At 44.5% G+C, this 21,880-nt stretch overlaps 1 protein-coding gene across 1 annotated transcript in view; it reads right to left on the reverse strand.

Moving 5' to 3' along the window:
• LOC120019855 (ephrin type-B receptor 1-B-like) overlaps positions 1–21,880 on the reverse strand; it is a 165,925-nt gene that overhangs the window by 58,580 nt on the left and 85,465 nt on the right. Inside the window, exon 5 of the mRNA XM_038963269.1 lies at positions 15,050–15,174. Coding sequence (XP_038819197.1) covers positions 15,050–15,174 — 125 coding nt within the window. The remainder of the gene's footprint in view (positions 1–15,049; positions 15,175–21,880) is intronic.

Consider the following 21,880-nt stretch of genomic DNA (forward strand, 5'->3'; position numbering starts at 1 on the left):
ATAGACAACTCATGGAAAGGAAAGCCAGGCCACCACAGAGTATTGGAACATCACTTTCAGTTTCATCAGCCACGGTTGGTTGAGCATTGACCACCTGCGGTTAGGATTGGCCCATTCCCGCTGTCAGTCAAACAGGGTATCCCAGGATCACACCCCCCTCTGCTTAATTCTGGGGGACAGGTGGGTGGGCAGATGGAAGATGGCCAATGGGGAACGATCTCTGGAGAAACAGCCAACAGGCAGTGGCCTTTTCACGCTCTCAGACAAAGGGGTATTATATTTAACGTGAAGTAGCAGGTGGAGGGACAGCAGCTTGTGGACGGCCAATAAAAGGTCTTGCCAGGAGAGACCGCCCACTGTGATTGGCCCTCTCCTGCTGTCAGTCAAATGCAAGTTAGAAAAGACACCCTAACTTGCTATATAAAAAAGGGAAGGCATGTGGGAGGGCAGATGAGAGGGCAGCCAATGGTGAGGCTTGCCAGGAGTGACAGACAGGGAACATTGCATGCTCTCTGTAGTATCCCGAAGGCTACAGCTACCTAGACCAGGCAGTATTTCCTTCAACTAACACTAATAACAAGGCGGGCCTCCACTCCTGTTGGATTTGCCCCAAACATAACATTTGGGGCATTCAGGACAAAAAGTGAATTTCTTTGCAATGTTTTTTGCAGTATTAATTTAGTGCCTTATTGCAAAAATATGCTTGTTTTTGAATATGTGTATTCTGTACAGGTTTCCTTCTTTTCACTCTGTCAATTAGGTCAGTATAGTGGAGTAACTACAATGTTGTTGATCCATCCTCTGTTTTCTCCTATCACAGCCATTAAATTCTGTAACTGTTTTAAAGTCACCATTGGCCTCATGGTGAAATCCCTGAGCGGTTTCCTTCCTCTCCGGCAACTGAGTTAGAAATGACACCTGTATCTTTGTAGTGACTGGGTATATTGATACACCATGCAAAGTGTAATTAATAACTTCACCATGCTCAAAGGGATATTCAATGTCTGCTTTGTTATTTTTATACATCTACCATCTAGGTGCCCTTCTTTGCGAGGCATTGGAAAACCTCCCTGGTCTTTGTGGTTGAATCTGTTTGATTCACTGATAGACTGAGGAACCTAAAAGATAATTGTGTGTGGGGTACAGAGATGAGGTAGTCATCCAAAAAGCATGTTAAACACCCACAGAATGAGTCCATGCAACGTATTATTTGACTTGTTAAGCATATTTTTACACCTGAACTTATTAAGGCTTTCCATAACAAAGTTGTTGAATGCTTATTGACTCAAGAAACTGCAGCTTACATTTTTTATTCATTTGTAAAAATGTCTAAAAACATAATTCCACTTTGACATTATGAGGTTTCGTGTGTAGGACACAAAATCTAAATGGAATCCATTTTAAATTCAGACTGTAACACAACAAAATGTGGAAAAGGTCAAGGGGTGTGACTACTTTCTGACACATAGAAGACCATATAATATGGTTAGAAATTCTATATCTATACAGTACCAGTCAAAGGTTTGGACACACCTACTCATCCCCTCAAAACTTCAAGGGTTTATCTTTATTGTTACTGTTTTCTACATTGTTGAATAATAGTGAAGACATCAAAACCATGAAATAACACATATGGAATCAAGTATTAACCAAATAAGTGTTAAACAAATAAAAAAGATATTTTATATTTTAGATTCTTCAAAGTCGCCACCCTTTGCCTTGATGACAGCTTTGCACACTCTTGGCAGCTTTGCACACTATTTATTTATTTATGCTACTGACGTGAATGAAAAGCCTAAGGAAACTATACCATCAGTAAACAATTTCAATCACAGAGGCACCATCGCTTACATTACTATACCATAAGCAAGGAATTACCATATTCATTACAAATTAAAATAACCTGCTTGAAGCTGATATTAAAGGGTATTTAAAATGTATTCATAATCTGCATATTACAGATATATAGCAAATAAAATGTTGAAACAGCTTAACTGTCAGTAATGTTTTTAAATGATTCCCTGAAGCATAGCACAATACTAAAATATGGCATTACTATATGCTCTCTGTCTACTGTTGATAGGTATCATGCATGCTATCTCCTTCCAACTCTAGCCCTGTCATTATGAATGATAAGCCACTTACAGTGCATATTTACTGTGGGAGATCGGATGTATAGCTGCGTTCACACGCTCACTATAAAGACACAAGCAAAAGTCACTCTTGAAAGGGAAGCGAGGGGGCCTCACTAAGCCATGATCACAGTAATTGCTAGCTAACCATTGGCAGCATGCTGCATTTGGTTCACCTAGTGTAGATGCATGCAAACACACACACGGACACATGCATGGCAAACACACACACACACACACACAACTAACTCAGATTACTCACTGGGGGAGCTCAAAGCTCTGAACAACTCTCTAAGGATTGGGGAAAAGCGAAAAAGGTAGAGGATTTCAGAGGAACTACAATGGGTCGCCTTCACTCATTTAGTTTGTTTTTCCTCCTTTTATTTCTGACATCTGCAAACACTCTGAGGATTTAGCTCTACGTCTCTACACTACAGCTCACCTGAGAACACAGCCTGGGCCTACAAGAGCTGGGTGTAGCACAAACCAATGAGAACAAGAGGAGAAAAGAGGGAGGGCTGCTGAAAGAGGGAAAAAGAGAAAGAGAGAAAGAGAGGAGAAAGAAATACAAAGAAGTCTGAAAGTTTAAATACATAGCTAAGGGAGCCAGGGATTTGAGTCAAAATCCAGCTTTTCTAAAGTTCCCATTATAAATCATGACATGGTTGTGTGCATATTGAGCTGGGATAATAATGTGAGGTTTCACTCAAGGCCAACTGAGAGAATAGATTAATGATAAAGACTTACATGAGTTGTGTTTGGAGTTCAATGGGAATTACAGTGGGCAAAAGCACAGTGGGTAATAGTGATGTTTGGTCTACGGTGGACAACTCTGGAGTTCTTTGAATCCTCCCTGTTTGGCAATGCTACTGCAATCCACAGAACATACATCTGAGTCACACAGACACACACATAATATACACACACATTATGTTCTTCCATCCTCGTGGGGACCTAAAATGTATTTCAATAAAAAATACACACATATACACACACACACACATTTTGTTCTCTTGAACACAGACCTCAGTAACCAGAGCCAGCTGAGCCAGTTCAGAGCATCCCTGCTCTCCACTCTACTGGTAATGGACGCCCTGCTCTCCTACCCACCAAAATTTAGGAGAACAAACTAAAAGAAGGAGAAAAGAAATGAGATGCCACTTCTTCTCTATAGACCTTTCATTCATTTTTACTTGCTCGCCAAATTACACAATTCCAGGACACTTACTCTGGAGTGAAAGGGGGTAGTGGTCTGTTTGGTGGAAAGCCTATAGAGTTAAGAGCACTGGATACCTCTTTTCAGTTCTCCCTCTCCTTACGGTACTTTTGTCCCCCAATCCCTCCTCTCCCCTCACACTATTTGGGTCACAAACACCTACAAAACTACAACTCGGGAGGTTGTGGGTTCAAATTCTGTATGGAGATCTCTTTTAACTTATACAATGAACACTTCAGTGTCCTTCCAACAACATAGTGTAACTATGCACTCCACTAATACAGTATTACAGTGAGTTAAACAACCCATTTACCAAATAACAGATCTGTGTGGGAAGACGATGTACTGCAAATGACTTATGTTGTAACTCTTCTCTACCCTGCACTTGAAGACAAAATGAAAGCTACTAGCGTAGCTTGAAAGTCCTTCGAAACAATCGTCCACAGCTCCATAACTGTGAAACCTAAAAATACTTATCACCTGTTCTTAGACACACAAAAAGACGACAAGGGAGAGATGGCAAGACGGCAAGGCCATTTTGATAAATTTGATAAGAAACCCCAGATTTTAATGGCTGCATTATCTAGGCTATAAGTTTCCCGCGGTGCGAGCAAGAGAGAGAGAGGCCATGTGCAGAGGAGAGTGTTATAGACACAGATCCAGCAGTGAGACACCCCTCTGTAAATAGATTTTTATGTCTAAAGGACCACATCAGCACTTTAGGAATGTACAGAAGTTTGTGTTATAGAGAGACTTCTAAGCCGTTCAGAGGGTACAAAGTGGAGTAAGATTGACGGAATTGAGTTACAACGTTAAATACCAAATAATGCATGCAGAGCATGCATCCAGAAAAGAGCTGATAAATTCTACAACCACCTAAAAGGAAGCGATTCCCAAACCGTCCATAACAAAACAATCACCTACAGAGAGATGAACCTGGAGAAGAGTCCTTTAAGCAAGCTGGTCCTTGGGCTCTTTTCACAGCACAAACAGACCCAACAGAGCCCCAGGACAGCAACACAATTAGACCCAACCAAATCATGAGAAAACAAAAAGATAATTACTTCATACATTGGAAAGAATTTACAAAAAAACAGAGCGAACTAGAATGTTATTTGGCCCTAAACAGAGAGCACACAGTGGCAGAATACTTGACCACTGTGACTGACCCAAACTTAAGGAAAGCTTTGACTTTGTTCAGACTCAGTGAGCCTTGCTCAAGAGAAGACAGGCTATGTGCACACTGCCCACAAAATGAGGTGGAAACTGAGCTGCACTTCCTAACCTCCTGCCAAATGTATGACCATATTAGAGACACATATTTCCCTCAGATAACAGACTCACAATGAATTCAAAAACAAACCCAAATTTGATAAACTCCCTTATCTATTGGGTGAAATACCACAGTGTGCCATCATAGCAGCAATATTTGTGACCTGTTGCCACAAGAAAAGGGCAACCAGTGAAGAACAAACAACATTGTAAATACAACTCATATTTATGTTTATTTATTTTCCTTTTTGTACTTTAACTATTTGCACATAATATGACATTTGACATGTCATTAATATTTTGGAATTTTTAGAGTAATGTTTACTGTTAATTTGTTATTGTTTATTTAACGTGTGTTTATTATCTATTTCACTTGCTATGGCAATGTAAAGATATGTTTCCCATTCCAATAAACCCCTTAAATTGAATTGTAATTGAATTGAGAGAGACAGAGAGACAGAGAGACAGAGAGACAGAGAGACAGAGAGACAGAGAGAGAGAGAGACAGAGAGAGAGACAGAGAGAAAGAGATAGACAGAGAGAAAGAGAGAAATAGAGAGAGCGAGAGACAGAAAGAGAGAGACACAGAGAGAGAAAGAGAGACAGAGAGAGACAGAGAGACAGAGAGGAAGAGAGAGATATAGAGAGAGACATAGAGAGAAAGAGAGAGATAGAGAGAAAGAGAGAAAACAGAACAGAAAAATACCAGAAAGCAACTGTAACGACTTTCGTTGGTGGAAGGAGAGGAGGACCAAAATGCAGCGTGGTACGTATCCATAATATCTTTTAATGAGAATGAATACAAAATACAAAAAGAACAAGAGAATCAAAATGAAAACCGAAGCAGTCCCGAATGGTGCAAACACTAAAAGGGAAAACAACTACCCACAACCCATAGTGGGAAAACAGGCTACCTAAGTATGATTCTCAATCAGAGACAATGATCGACACCTGCCTCTGATTGAGAACCATACTAGGCCAAACACATAGAAATATAACATATAGAACAAAACATAGAAAAACAACATAGAATGCCCACCCAGACCCTCCCCTATAGGTTCAGGTTTTGTGGCCGGAGGGGGGGGGGGGGGGGGGGGGGGGGGGGGGTACTGTCACGTTCTTTTTTATGTCTTTATTTTAGTTTGGTCAGGGCGTGAGTTGGGGTGGGCATTCTATGTTGTTTTTCTATGTTTTGTTCTATATGTTATATTTCTATGTGTTTGGCCTAGTATGGTTCTCAATCAGAGGCAGGTGTCGATCGTTGTGTGTTTGGCTATTGTGGTAAGCTAATATAATTCTATATTGTGTTTTCGCTGTAAAACACTTAAAAAATCAGAAATATTGGCTGGATTCACACGATGTTTATCTTTCATTTGCTGTACACCATGTATTTTTCATACATGTTTTATGATGAGTATTTATTTATTTCACGTTGCTCTCTGTAATTATTCTGGCTGCTTCGGTGCTAGTTGTGATGGTAGCTGCAATGTAAAACTATGATTTATACCTCAAATATGCAAATTTTTCGAACAAAACATAAATGTATTGTATAACATGTTATAAGACTGTCATCTGATGAAGCTGTTTCTTGGTTAGTGACTAATTATATCTCTATTTGGTCGGTTTTGTGATAGCTACCTATGCGGTAGAAACATGGTGAAAATATGCGGTTGAGTCTTTGGCTATTGTGGTTAGCTAATAGAAATACATATTGTGTTTTCGCTGTAAAACATTCGCTGGAAATGATGGCTGGATTCACAAGATGTTTATCTTTCATTTGCTGTATTGGACTTGTGATTTCATGAAAATTATATTATATGATATCCCTGTCCCGTTAGGCTAGGCTATGCTAGTCAGCTTTTTTGATGAGGAGGATCCCGGATCCGGGAGAGAGAAGTGGTAGAGGTTTTAATAAGCACAATGTCTTGAGTAAAAGCCAAATTGGATTTATACCAAAACATCGCACAACTGATCATATTTACATCCTACACACCCTGATAGATGAACATGTCCACCAAAATAATACCAAAATATACGCTTGCTTTATCGACTTCCAAAAAGCATTTGATTCTATTTGGCATACAGGACTGTTCTACAAAGTTATTGAAAGTGGTGTAGGGGGTAAAACATATGACATAATTAAATCAATGTATACTGGCAATACGTGCAGCGTTAAAATTGGCAAGAAAATAACAGAATTCTTTAACCAGGGGAGGGGCCTTCATCAGGGTTGCAATCTGAGCCCTGTACTCTTCAATATTTACATCAACAAATTGGCCACAGACCTGGGCCCTGGCAGTAAACCCCAAAAATACTAAAATAATGATTTTCTAGAGAAGATCCAGATCTCAGGGAATTAGACCAACGTTCTCAATTGGTACAAAATACATAGAGTACTGCACACACTACAATTACTTAGGTTTAAAAATAAGCTCAACTGGACACCTTAATAAGGCAGTGAATGAACTGAGAGAGAAAGCACGCAGGACGTTCTACGCCATTTAAAAGCTAATTCAAATTGAAATACCTATTAAAATTTGGCTAAAACTAATTGAATATGTCATTGAACCAATTGCACTTTATGGCAGCGAGGTGTGGGGTCCACTTGCAAAACAAGATTTCATCAAATGGTACAAACACCCCATTGAAAACCTGCATGCAGAGTTCTGTAAGATTCTCCTACATGTCCAGAGGAAAACTACAAACAATGCATGCAGAGCAGAATTAGGCCAATATCCACAAATAATAAAAACTCAAAAAAGAGCAATTAAGTTTTGGAAACATCTAAAACACTGTGACCCCCTCTCATATCATTACCAAGCCCTGCAATGCCAAGAGCTAAACAAAGAAAAGAGTCCCCTCATCCAGCTGGTCCTGGGGCTGAGTTCACAAACCTGTTCTACTAACACACTGAAGCCTCAGGACCAGAACATCCAATCAATCAGAATAAACCAAATTACAACACAGTCAAAACAAAACTACATTGCTTATTGGGAAACGCAAGCACAAACACAAAGCAAAATGCAGTGCTATCTGGCCCTAAATCGAAAATACACCGTGGCTAAGTATTTGACCATGGTTACTGATCAAACCTTAGAAAAACCTTGACAAAGTACAGGCTCAGTGAGCACAGCCTTGCCATTGAGAAGGGTAGACACAGGAAAACCTGGCTCCCTGTAGAGGAAAGGCTGTGCAACCACTGCACAACAGCAGAACCTGAGACGGAGCTGCATTTCCTGACAAAATGTAAAAAATATAAAACAATTAGAGAGTGTCATTTCCCCAAACTTGAAACCCGTATTCAAGGTTGTTATTATGAAGGATTATTGTTTGCAATGACACATCTTTGTAAATAAAGATTGGAAAGTAAAATACCATGTGATACATTTAAACTGCTATGAAAACCTTCAACATAGAGATTCAAATATTTTATCTAAGAAATGGAACACATCATATAAAATGTAACACTTCAAAAGCTAAAACCGGCATCCAACCAGTCAACCAACATACCAACCAGTTGACCAACCCACCAACCAGCCGACCAACCCATTACCCAGCCGACTATACCCACCAACCAGCCGACTAACCCATCAACCAGCCGACCAACCCACCAACCAGTTGACCAACCTACCAACCAGCCGACCAACCCACCAACCAGCTAACCAACCAACCCACCAACCAGCCAACTAACCAACCAACCGACTAACCCACCACCCAGCCGACCAACCCACCAACTTGTCGACCAATCAACCAACCAGTTTATCAACACCAGCCAGCCAACCAACCCACCAACAAACCAGCCGACAAACCAGCAAACCAACCAACCAGCCAATTGCCCACCAATGAGCCGACCAACCCACCAAACAGCTGACTAACCCACCGACCAGCTGACTAACCCACCAACCGGTCGAATAACCCACCAACCTATCAACCAAGGAACCAACCAGTTAACCAACCCACCAACCAGCCGACCAACCCACCAACAAGCCGACCAACCCACCCACCAACCAGCCAACCAACTAACCTACCCACTAACCAGCCGACCAACCAGCAAACCAACCAACCAACCAGCCAATCAACCACCAATGAGCCGACCACCCACCAACCAGCTGACTAACCCACCAACCAGCCGACTAACCCACCAACCAGCCGACTAACCCACCAACCAGCCGACTAACCCACCAACCAGCCGACTAACCCACCAAACGATCAACCAAGGAACCAACCAGTTGACCAACCCACCAAACAGCCATCCAACCCACCACCAACCAGCCAACCAACCCACCAACTAGGTGACCAACCCACCAACCAGACGACCCACCCACCATTAGCCGAACAACCAGCAAACCAACCCACCACCAGCCAATCAACCACCAACGAGCCGACCAACCCACCAACCAGCCGACTAACCCTCCAAAAACTCGAATACCCACCAACCTATCAACCGATGAACCAACCAGTTGGCCAACCCACCAACCAGCCATCCAACCCACCAACAAGCTGACCAACCCACCCACCCACCCACCAACCAGCCAGCCAATCAACTAACCCACCCACCCACAACCAGCCGACCACCAGCAAACCAACCAACCAGCCAATCAACCACCAATGAGCTGACCAACCCACCAACCAGCTGACCAACCAGCCCGAATAACCCACCAACCTATCAACCAAGGAACCAACCAGTTGACAAACCAAGCAACCAGCCATCCAACCCACCAACCAGCCGACCAACCCACCAACCAGACGACCCACCCACCAACCAGCCGACCAACCAGCAAACCAACCAACCCACCAACCATCCAATCAACCACCAACGAGCCGACCAACTCACCACCAGCCAAATAACCCACCAACCAGCCGACTAACCCACCAACCTATCAACCAAGGAACCAACCAGTTAACCAACCCACCAACCAGCCGACCAACCCACCAACAAGCCAACCAACCCACCCACCAACCAGCCAACCAACTAACCTACCCACTAACCAGCCGACCAACCAGCAAACCAACCAACCAGCCAATCAACCACCAATGAGCCGACCACCCACCAACCAGCTGACTAACCCACCAACCAGCCGACTAACCCACCAACCAGCCGACTAACCCACCAACCAGCCGACTAACCCACCAAACTATCAACCAAGGAACCAACCAGTTGACCAACCCACCAAACAGCCATCCAACCCACCACCAACCAGCCAACCAACCCACCAACTAGGTGACCAACCCACCAACCAGACGACCCACCCACCATCAGATGAACAACCAGCAAACCAACCCACCACCAGCCAATCAACCACCAACGAGCCGACCAACCCACCAACCAGCCGACTAACCCACCAACCACTCGAATACCCACCAACCTATCAACCAAGGAACCAACCAGTTGGCCAACCCACCAACCAGCCATCCAACCCACCAACAAGCTGACCAACCCACCCACCCACCCACCAACCAGCCAGCCAACCAACTAACCCACCCACCCACAACCAGCCGACCAACCAGCAAACCAACCAACCAGCCAATCAACCACCAATGAGCTGACCAACCCACCAACCAGCTGACTAACCCACCAACCAGCCCGAATAACTCACCAACCTATCAACCAAGGAACCAACCAGTTGACAAACCAAGCACCAGCCATCCAACCCACCCACCAACCAGCCGACCAACCCACCAACTCGGCGACCAACCCACCAACCAGACGACCCACCCACCAACCAGCCGACCAACCCACCACCAGCCAAATAACCCACCAACCAGCCGACTAACCCACCAAACTATCAACCAAGGAACAAACCAGCCGACCAACTAACCCACCATCACCCATCCAACCCACCCACCAACCAGCCGACCAACCCACCAATCAGGCGACCAACCCACCAACCAGACAACCAACCCATCAACCAGGCGACCAACACACCAACCTATCAACAAACCAACCAACCAGTTGATCAACCCACCAACCAGTCGACTACCCACCATCAGCCGACTAACACACCAACCAGCTGACCAACCCAACTACCAACCAGCCGAGCAACCCCTCAACCAGTCGACAAACAGCAGACTGGGATAAGTTGATTGAATATGTCCGTAAACACACCAGCCAGCTGGTCTGCGCATGCTCTGAGGACGCGGCTGGGAATGCCGTCTGGGCCTGCAGCCTTGCGAGGGTTGACACGTTTAAATGTTTTACTCACGTCGGCTGCAGTGAAGGAGAGCCCGCAGGTCTTGGTAGCAGGCCGTGTCAGTGGCACTGTAATGTCCTCAAAGTGAACAAAGAAGTTGTTTAGTCTGTCTGGGAGCAAGACATCCTGGTCCGCGACGGGGCTGGTTTTCTTTTATAGTCCGTGATTGACTGTAGACCCTGCCACATACCTCTCGTGTCTGAGCCGTTGAATTGCGACTCTACTTTGTCTCTATACTGACGCTTAGCTTGTTTGATTGCCTTGCGGAGGGAATAGCTACACTGTTTGTATTCGGTCATGTTTCCGGTCACCTTGCCCTGATTAAAAGCAGTGGTTCGCGCTTTCAGTTTTGAGCGAATGCTTCCTTCAATCCACAGTTTTTGGTTTGGGAATGTTTTAATAGACGCTGTTGGTACGACATCGCTAATGCACTTGCTAATAAACCCGCTCACCGAATCAGCGTATTCATCAATGTTGTTGTTCGACGCAGTGCGGAACATATCCCAGTCCACGTGATCGAAGCAATCTTGAAGCGTGGAATCCGATTGGTCGGACCAGCGTTGGACAGACCTGAGCGCGGGAGCTTCCTGTTTTAGTTTCTGTCTATTGGCTGGGAGCAACAAAATGGAGTCGTGGTCAGCTTTTCCGAAAGGAGGGCGGGGGAGGACCTTATATGCGTCGCTGAAGTTAGAATAACAATGATCTAGGGTTTTGCCAGCCCTGGTTGCGCAATCGATATGCTGATAGAGTTTAGGGAGCCTTGTTTTCAGATTAGCAGATTAGATTGTTAAAATACCCAGCAACAATAAATGCAGCCGGAAATGTGGTTTCCAGTTTACATAGAGTCAAATGAAGTTCTATCAGGGCCGTCGATGTGTCTGCTTGGGGGGAATATACACGACTGTGATTATGATCGAAGAGAATTCTCTAGGTAGATAATGTGGTCGGCATGTGATTGTGAGGAATTCTAAGTCAGGTGAACAGAAGGACTTGAGTTCCTGTATGTTGTTGTGATCACAGCACGTCTCGTTAATCATAAGGCATACACCCCCGCCCTTCTTCTTACCAGAAAGATGTTTGTTTCTGTTGGCGCGACAGCTGACTGTACCGACTCCGATAGCGTGTCTCGAGTGAGCCATGTTTCTGTGAAACAAAGAATGTTACAGTCTCTGATGTCTCTCTGGAATGTGCCCGTCTACGGAGCCTGACCAGAAGACCACTCCGTCTGCCCCTTCTACGGCTTCGTTGTTTTGGGTCGCCGGATGGGATCCGGTCCATTGTCCTGGGTGGTGGGCAAAACAGAGGATCCGCTTCGGGAAAGTCGTATTCCTGGTCGTAATGTTGGTGAGTTGACGTTGCTCTTATATCCAATAGTTCCTCCCGACTGTATGTAATAAAACCTAAGATTACCTGGGGTAACAATGTAAGAAATAACACATAAAAAACGAAATACTGCATAGTTTCCTAGGAATGCGAAGCGAGGCGGCCATGTCTGTCGGCGCCTGAAGTAGTCATCATCAACCCACCAACCAGGCGACCAACACACCAACCTGTTGATCAATTAACAAATCAGTTGAACAACCCACCGACCAGCTGACCATCTCACCCACCAACCAACCAGCCGACCAACCTACCTACCAACCAACCAAGCAGCCGACCAACCCACCAACCAGCCGACTAACCCACCAACCAGCCGACCAACACAATAACCTATCGACCAACCAACCAGCCATCCAACCCAGCAACCAGCGACCAACCCACCAACTAGGCGACCAACCCACCAACCAGACGACAAACCCACCAACCAGGTGAACAACACCACCAGCCCAACTAGGCGACCAACCCACCAACCAGACGACCAACCCACCAACCAACACACCAACCTGTTGACCAATCAACCAATCAGTTATACAACCCACCGACCAGCTGAACAGCCCACCCACCAGCCGACCAACCCACCAACCAACCAGCTGACTAACCCACCAACCAGCCAACCAACGCATTAACCTATCTACCAACCACCAGCTGACCAACCCACCAACCAGACGATCAACCCACCAAATAGCCATCCAACCCAGCAACCAGCCGACCAACCCACCAACTAGGAGACCAACCTGATGATCAACCCACCAAACAGGCGACCAACACACCAACCTGTTGACCAAACCGCCGACTAGGCGAGCAACCCATCAACCAGCCGGCCAAACCACCAAATAGCTGACCAACCCAACTACCACCAGCCGAGAAACCCCTCAACCAGCTGACTAAACACCACACTATCGACCAACCAACCAGTTGACCAATCAATCAACCAGGTGACCAACCAACCCACCAAGCCGACCAACCCACCATCCTGTTGACTAATCAACCAACCAGTTGACTAACCCACCAAGAAGCCGACCAACAACCAACCCAACTAACAACCAGCCGACCAACCAGCAAACCAACCCAACCACCAGCCAATCAACCACCAATGAGCCGACCAACCCACCAGCCAGCTGACTAACCCACCAACCAGCCGACTAACCTACCAACCGGCCGACTAACCCACCAACCTATCAACCAAGGAAACAACCACAAGACCAACCCACCAACAAGCCATCCAGCCTTCCAACCAGCCGACCAACCCACCAACTAGGCAACCAACCCACCAACCAGAAGACCAACCCACCCATCAGGCGACCAAAAGACCAACCTGTTGACCAATCAACCAATCAGTTGAACAACCCACCGACCAGCTGACCAACCCATCCATCAACCAGCCGACCAACAAACCCACCAGCCGACCAACCCACCAACCAACCAGCCGACCAACCCACCAACCAACCAGCCGACCAACCAACCAGCCGACCAACCCACCAACCATCAGCCGCCTAACCCACCCACCACCAGCCGACTAACACACCAACCAGCCGACCAACCCATTAACCTTTCGACCAACCAACCAGTCAACCAACCCACCTACCAACCACCCACCAACTCACCAACCAGCTGACTAACCCACCAACCAGCCAATTAACACATCACCAGCCGACTTACCCACCAACCTATCGACCAATCCACCAACCAGGTGACCAACACACCAACCTGTTGACCAACCCAGCAACCAGACGACCAACCCACCACCAGCCATCCAACCCAGCAACCAGTCGACCAACCCACCAACTAGATGACCAACCCACCAACCAGATGACCAACCCACCAACGAGGCGACCAACACACCAACCTGTTGACCAATCAACCAACCAGTTGACCAACCCACCGACCAGGCGAGCAACCCATCAACCAGCCGGCCAACCCACCAACCTATCAACCAACCAACCAGTTGACCCACCCACCATCAGCCGGCCAACCCACCACCCTATCAATCAACCCACCAACCAGTTGACCAACCCACCAACCAGGCGACCAACCCACCCACCAACCCACCAACCAGGCGACCAACCCACCCACCCACCCACCCACCCACCCACCCACCAACCAGCCGACTAACCCACCAACCAACCGACTAACCCACTCACGCACGAACCAACCGACTAACCCACAAACCAGCCGACCAACCCACAAACCAGCCGACTAACCCACCAACCAACCGACTAACCCACTCACGCACCAACCAACCGACTAACCCACCAACCAGCCGACCAAACCACCAACCAGCCGACCAACCTATCGACCACCTAAAATACAAAAACAACATCTCAAACAAACTCTGCCTTCTCTTTTCTAGACTCTGTCTTCTTCAGGCTCTATATCATTATGTCTGTAGACTGGGAAAGACTTGGGAAAAGCCTACAGGTCAATAAAACCTGCTACCATAGCCACTCTGGTCAGCTCTTGTATCTTATTAAAGCAGGTTCTATTGTGTAGGAGCAGACGGCAGTAGACGGGTCGATGCTAGCCCCACCAGACGCATAGCATTACCGCAGTTGGAGTAGGGAGGGGAGCGAGATGGAGCGGAGGTCAAGGTATTCACTTCATCCGACAGGGAAGGCAGGGAAACCAAAGAACAGTGGGAAGGAAAGGTGGACTGGAGGTGGAACTGAGATGACATTATCAGCCCAGGGGGGTTGGGGATTTCACTTCGGAACAGAAGAGAAACTTCTCTTGGTATCTTTTGTATCAATTCACATACAGATAAACACAGTGTATAAGCAGATGAATGTGTGTACAGACATACCCTTATACAGTACACACATGCACACACGCACACACGCACACACACACACAGAGCCTACCTTCTCATAGAAGCGTAGCTCGTAGTCCAAGATGATTCCGTTGGGCTGTTCGGGCTGTGGCCATGACAACGTGAAGCTCTTCATGGTGGAGCTCACCTGGTGCATGATGGGTACGATCGAGGGGGCTGCAAACAGGAAACAGGAAGAGAAACAGGAAGTTTAACAACCACTCTATATGGAAAACCAAAATGGCTTCTCTGTGCCTTGTAACAGCCTGAACGTTGCAAGAAAGTGGCAATGAAAGTTACACACAAAGTTAACACAATATAACACGTAAAAAATGATCAGACAAAAGTCAAGCCGGTAAGAATCTGCAGTCAGAGCTGTCATGGGGCAGCAAGCACATCTTTAAAAACGTCCTCACTTTTCAATTCTCTCTCTTTGTGCGGGTCTCCGCCTCCGATACATTAAGGTAACAATCTACATTGGGTCTGAATAAAATCATTACCTAATGCAGCACAAAGACCTGGACCATATGAAGTGTTAAATTATTTTCTTGATAAGAAACTGCCCTTTGAAATAAAACTCCATCCCATCTTTTTGTAATGGTTTCGACCTGGGTGCACAGTGTGGGGGCCTATTCTCTTATGCTCTCTCTCTCTCTGCTCTCTCTCCCATTCAGACACAGCACACCTGAGTGCACACATATGGGCTCTGAATTAACCCACTGCCCCAGCAATTTCCCCTTCATTCCCTTGCTTTTGTCCTCCGTGCTATCATCTCTATATTATCATTCCTTGTTCCTGTCTTACTGGGCTAGCAGAGGAGGGGGTGGTTGGGGTGGAGACTGTGTGCGCCGAAGACAAGCGCTTAGTGTCAAGTTTTATTAGTCGTATGTACAGGATATACATGGTATACACCATCCAACGAAATGCTTACGAAATGAATACGAACATAAAGTAAATGGCTCAGTAGAATATATATATATTTTTAGCATAAGTATAATACAGGAAGGCAAACATGTAAACACTTTCTCTGATACATTGGACTATACATTTACTGTATTGTCACTATAAATGTAATGTATAGTCCAATGTACAGTCCAATGTATCATAGAAAGTGTTTAAATGGTGCAGTATTATTCTGTATTAGTAATAGTAAATATGACTCTGGTTGCAGCAATTATGATGTGAGTGTAGCAGCAATTGTGATGTGAGTGTAGCAGCAATTGTGATGTGAGTGTAGCATGAATGTGCATGTCTGTGTGAATTTAGCCCTGATTGGACAGGAGAAATACGTTACCTCCAGTGTATGGAAGAAAGGGAATTCTCTCCCCCTCTCTTTGCTCTTTGCTTATCTTTCGCAGTATCCATTCCAGGAGTATATGGAAGCATAGAATTAGGAATTAGAATACTTAGAAAAGGTCACTCAAGACGGTCGAAAGCCTTTTCGCCACGAACAGCCATTATTGATAAATCTACATCTTGTTTTTTAGCGTATAGTATTAAACGGAAACATGTTCTTGTATTTGTTTGTAAGTGTCTATTTTTAATAAACCTCGTTTTATTAATATGTATTAAGTCTGGTAAGACTTTTGCCATTCTGTTGCTTATGAGTTTTGCTATTATTTTATTGCCGCAATGTATTAAACTTCTGGGACTGTAATCTGCAGGGGACTCTCCTGGTTTCCCTGGTTCTAATACAACTGAAATAACTGTTTGATACATGGCACTCGGAAGCACATTTGTATTGTCATTAGAGTAAATAGGGAAGCTACTTTGACCCAGAATATACAAAAAATTATATGGGAATCCCTGGTGCTTTTCTCTGCGCAATATTTATTTTGGGGTGATTTCCATTTTAGTGATTGTTTTCTATCTGCCTACAGTTGCTTCATGGTAATTGAGTCTAAGAAAGCTGTAGGATCACACCAACTGTTATTTAATTCTGATTTATATAGATTTTCATATCATTTAAAAAAATTGTTATTAATAGCGTTGTTGTTTCTAATTAAAGCGTTTGTATCCTAATCGTTTAAAATTATAATTGGTTTTGAGTGTATTCGTTATGTGAGAGCTGCAAGGTGTGTACCAGGTTTATTTGCCATTAAATAGTATGCTTTATTTGAGTTTAACCTGTAGGTGTTGGCTCTTTTCAAACGTAAAATAACATATTACAGACATTTTATTTTCTTCTTTTCCATGTAAATATTTGTTATGGGCTTTTTCTAAGATAGTGTTTAATTGTAATTTCTAACTCAGATTGAATTTTTACTGAGTATGAGATTATTATTCCCCTAATGCACACCTTAAAGAAATCCCAAATTATATTGGGGGTCGGCTTTTCTCTGTCCTCTATGTCTACATTTGTAATAGAAAAGGTTTTTATTTTTTTCGCTTACGTATTTCATATATTTCGGGTCTCCATATTCTATCACTAAGTATATTTTCTGTTGATGTAATTTAGTTCCCGAGTGGCGCAGCTGTCTAAGGCACTGCATCTCAGTGCCTTAGACAGACTGAGGGGAGTGTGTAGAACCAGACCCCAGTCTAACAGACTGAGTGTGCATCCCAAATGGAACCATATTGACTACAAAGTGCACTACTTTTGACCACAGCCCATAGCGCTCTGTTCAAAACTTGTGCACTGTATATGGAAAAGTGTGCCATTTGGGACAGAAACTAAGACCCAGACTCATGTATTTAACCAGACAGACACAGTTTGGCCAATTATAGTAAGACAAGGCAGATATTTCTAATTCTACATGGTTTCAGCATGTCTCACTGATTGGATGAGTGAGGGTGTGTCCCATGGTTGTGCTGCTGCGTTAAACATTTCCATTTAAAAATCTCCACACACACAGAAGTACAATATACTGTACCCCCTGTCTAAAAGTCACAATTAAATTATCCTAGCACTTCTGCAACTCATGGATAAAAAGTTTGCCTAGTCCTTGTTTGGAAGGCCTGTGTGTGTTAGTGCCCTGTTTGTAATGAGCCTGTTTTTGTAACAGGACTGTCAGTACCTGGCTGCAGGTCAATGGTCAAGCCCGCTGAAGCCAAAACGCGTCCCCATCGTTACCAGGGAACACCAGCGATGACAGTGATTGGTGGCTGTCCCCTGCACTTCTCTCCTCCCCCCATCCTGCATCCCTCCCCCTTCCCTTGTTCCTCTGTTCTACTTTTATCTGGCCCAACTGGCTGCCCCCAGCTTTTAATGCAACACTCGGCTTAACATTAATCAAAGTCAACCCTCCCAGTGACCCTAGCGAGCGAGTGAGAGAGAGAGAGAGAGCAGTAGGGGGGGAGGTTATCTGCAAACTGCTACTCTAACACAAGGCCATCACATTACACATCTACGACTCTTTAACTCCACACTACAGCACAGGACCATCACATCAGTGGAGGCTCCTCAGAGGAGGAAGGGGAGGACCATCCTCTTCAGTGAAATTTCATACAAATAAAAATTGTGAAACACTAAAAAAGTTTTTTAGATAAAACTATCCAAATATATTATTTTTGAATTGTTTAAATGTTTTAATTTAACTAGGCAAGTCAGTTAAGAACACATTCTTATTTACAATGACAGCCTACCCCTGCCAAATCCAGATGACGCTGGGCCAATTGTTGCCGAAAATGTTGTTGACTTTTTGTTGAAGAACCCCTTTCATTCTCTGGTGTACACGGAGAAGGTGTGAATGAAAAGTGAGGGTCGACCTCTGCCTGAGATCAGTTTCATGAAGAAGGATGACAAGGTGAGGGCGTTCAATACCACCTGGTACAACAGTATAGCTGGTTAACAGGGAGCATTTCATCAATACCAACTGGTATCAAAAGTATAGCTGGTTAACAGGGAGCCTTTCATCAAGCTGCCAAGGCGGTTGCTTTGCTTTTTTTTTCATCAAAAAGCAGCCAAGGCGGCTGCTTTTTGGAAAGTCTGACCCTTGGGCGAAAGAGGGGTACAGTGACCTGAAGAACATTTATCGTTCAGCTAAACGGCAAAACAAAAGCAGGGAGCATATAAATGCCCAAATCAGATTCATGCTTCTGGGAAATATCTGCATCGATTATGACGAAGGTCTGCGTATTCAAACAGCGAGAAAGTAAGAAGAAACAGGGATGTCCTCAAGCGCCTCATCAACACCACTGTGTTTTTGGGCAGGAATCTGCTTTTAGAGGACACGACGAGAGGGAAAGTTCCGCTAACAAGTGGAACTACAAGGAGCTTGCAGCGGTAATTGCACATTACGATGCTTTACTTGCTGAACATATAGAACTTATCTGGGATGTCGAAATCAATTCACAGTGATTTGATAGCTTCCATTGCATCATCCATTAAAAGTTAGATTAAAGAGAGGTTGACGCAGCAAAAACAAAATTGCGCGTGCTCAAGTACAGTAGGCTTTACACTTTCCTCCGGCATTTATTTAGCAAAGATGATAACACATAATCACTCCTGGACAGACTCAAGCAAAAACTAATTCCATAGATGTTGCAGCAGCCTAGGCTACACCTAAACATGTTAAATCTGACATGCCCTATGGGATGAAAACAAGACTATTTTTTTTAGTCTGATCAACTGTAGGCTACTAATAAGAGCAGATGCATACAGCCTATGTGCCGTGTCCATCTGGTCAGGGTAAATTAATTGGTAACGTTCTGTATTTATAGTCCATTTGTGTGTCAGGAGAAAATGTGAATTTTATCAAATTTGGTTTATATTCAAAATTGGGCTGGCTAGGCTGCCTATACGTTTTCAATCCAAAATTATTAACTTGAATTAATCAATCGAGATAATATTGATGACAGATGTGAGTTAATTTTGTATAAAAACTAAAGTTGCATAGGTCTGCATGATGCAAACATGCATAAAGTAAGCTCAGCCCTGTGAGTTCTATTGTCTATCAGTTGTTGTCTCTGTGTCTGGATAGAGGAAATCCCCCTCCTATTCTAGTCTAAATATAATTCATATGAACAAGTATAAGGTTGCTGCAGTTTGACAGGGTTTCCAACCCCGCCCCCCCCATGACCAGGAGTAGGCCTTATACAACATAGGCCTTATAAAACCTTTTTATAACTGATTAATCACTGTCATACTGTAAGAGGTGCGTAACTGGCTGCAGGGAAGTCAGGCGCAGGAGAGCAGACATAGGTAACAACCGGAGCAGTTTATTTAGGCAAAACAAACTGCACCCAGAAACAACAAAATACGGGTTAAAATAACCTGTCACAAACCAGTTAGAAATGCACAAACACTTTACAACAAACAACTCCACACACAGACATGGGGGGAACAGAGGGTTAAATACACGTCACGTAATGAGGGAATGTAAACCAGGTGTGTGGGAAATGAAGACAAAACAAATGGAAAATGAAAGGTGGATCGGCGATGGCTAGAAGACCAGTGACGTCGACCGCCGAAGCCGCCCAAACAAGACTTCGGCGGAAGTCGTGACACATACCTTATAGGGTCCAGAATTTTTCTGGTTAGGTCAACACATAAGGAAAAACTCCGGGCCCCAGGGGGTAAAAATTGCCCCACCACTCTGGGACCTATGGTGCCACCAGTCTGCTTGCAGTTGTCAGTTATCGTCAGGTATGTGGATGATCAGGGCTTTATTCAGGAATGTTTCTTGGGCTACTTTGATGTGTCATGTGTCACGTGGGCGTGATGCGCTGTCGGAGTTTAAATTCATGGAGAAAGTTGTTGTTCAAACCTACGATGGCGCAGCTGTAATGGAATGTATCTGCTATTTGTATCTACAGCTAAGTCCCCTCCTGTTCCCTGATTAAGAGGTGATGACCAGTCCACTCCACTACCATTGTCAACTCTCTCCTGAAGCCACGTCTTATGTGCCTGCTCATCCACTGGCACATTGAATGTTTCCTCTCCAAGCACTGTGAGTACCCCTATCAATTTTCTCTCATTACTGTATGTAAAGTCAATCACATTATTACACATCAATGATTTTACTCCTTGCTTGGACTAACTCATTCTTAACTCTTTTGTCTAAATGTGTAGTGTGTTGTGTTATTGTTTTTTGTCTTCCCAGTCAAATCCCGTCCTGCACTGAAGTCAAACCTCTGAACACCTCAACTCATGCCTCATACCAATCACTGCTGTGATCCCTTCCCAACACTAAGTAGCCCTCTCATTCCCATTCCCAATAATATTGTAGTATAAATGTCTTTATTAAATGCTGTAGGTTAAAATAATTAGTCTTTGACGATTTTTGAAACACGCTTTGTTGTCTCCATGCATTCTGTGCCTATACCATGTGTCTATCATCCTCAAACATCTTTCAAGTCACCAGCCTCCACTGCATCACGTCTATTCCACATCTATTACACAACACAAGGGACAGAAAGCTCATTTATTATCACCAAACCCTCCCAGAAAATAACATGAATAGTTTTGTGTGACCTCTTCCCATTCTCCCTTTGCATCAACTCCCTCATTTAGATCTTCCCAGGATAAGCGTAATACATTTCACAATCCACAGGGCATCCATCCCTCAATTCCCAGCTGGACGTTCCCGGTATGCTTGACTAATTCCCAGTTCAACGATTGGTCGGAAACGTCCCGGTAATTGGTCAGCTGACCAGTGGTCCAAGGCCCATTCCCTCATAGAACAGTTTAATTGTGGTTTTCTCCTTAAAGACACAGCACCACCACACCATAGTCATCTAATAGGGGCCTCTGTTCGATTCAGATGAGGGGTCTCAGTCTCTCTCTCACTCAGTCTCTCTCTCTCTCTCTCTCTCTCTGTCTCTCACTCAGTCTCTCACTCAGTCTCTCACTCAGTCTCTCACTCAGTCTCTCACTCAGTCTCTCACTCAGTCTCTCTCTCTCTCTCTCTCTCAGTCTCTATCTCTGTCTCAGTCTCTCAGT

Source organism: Salvelinus namaycush, chromosome 25, assembly GCF_016432855.1.
Source record: "Salvelinus namaycush isolate Seneca chromosome 25, SaNama_1.0, whole genome shotgun sequence".
NCBI classification, from domain to species: Eukaryota; Metazoa; Chordata; class Actinopteri; order Salmoniformes; family Salmonidae; genus Salvelinus; species Salvelinus namaycush.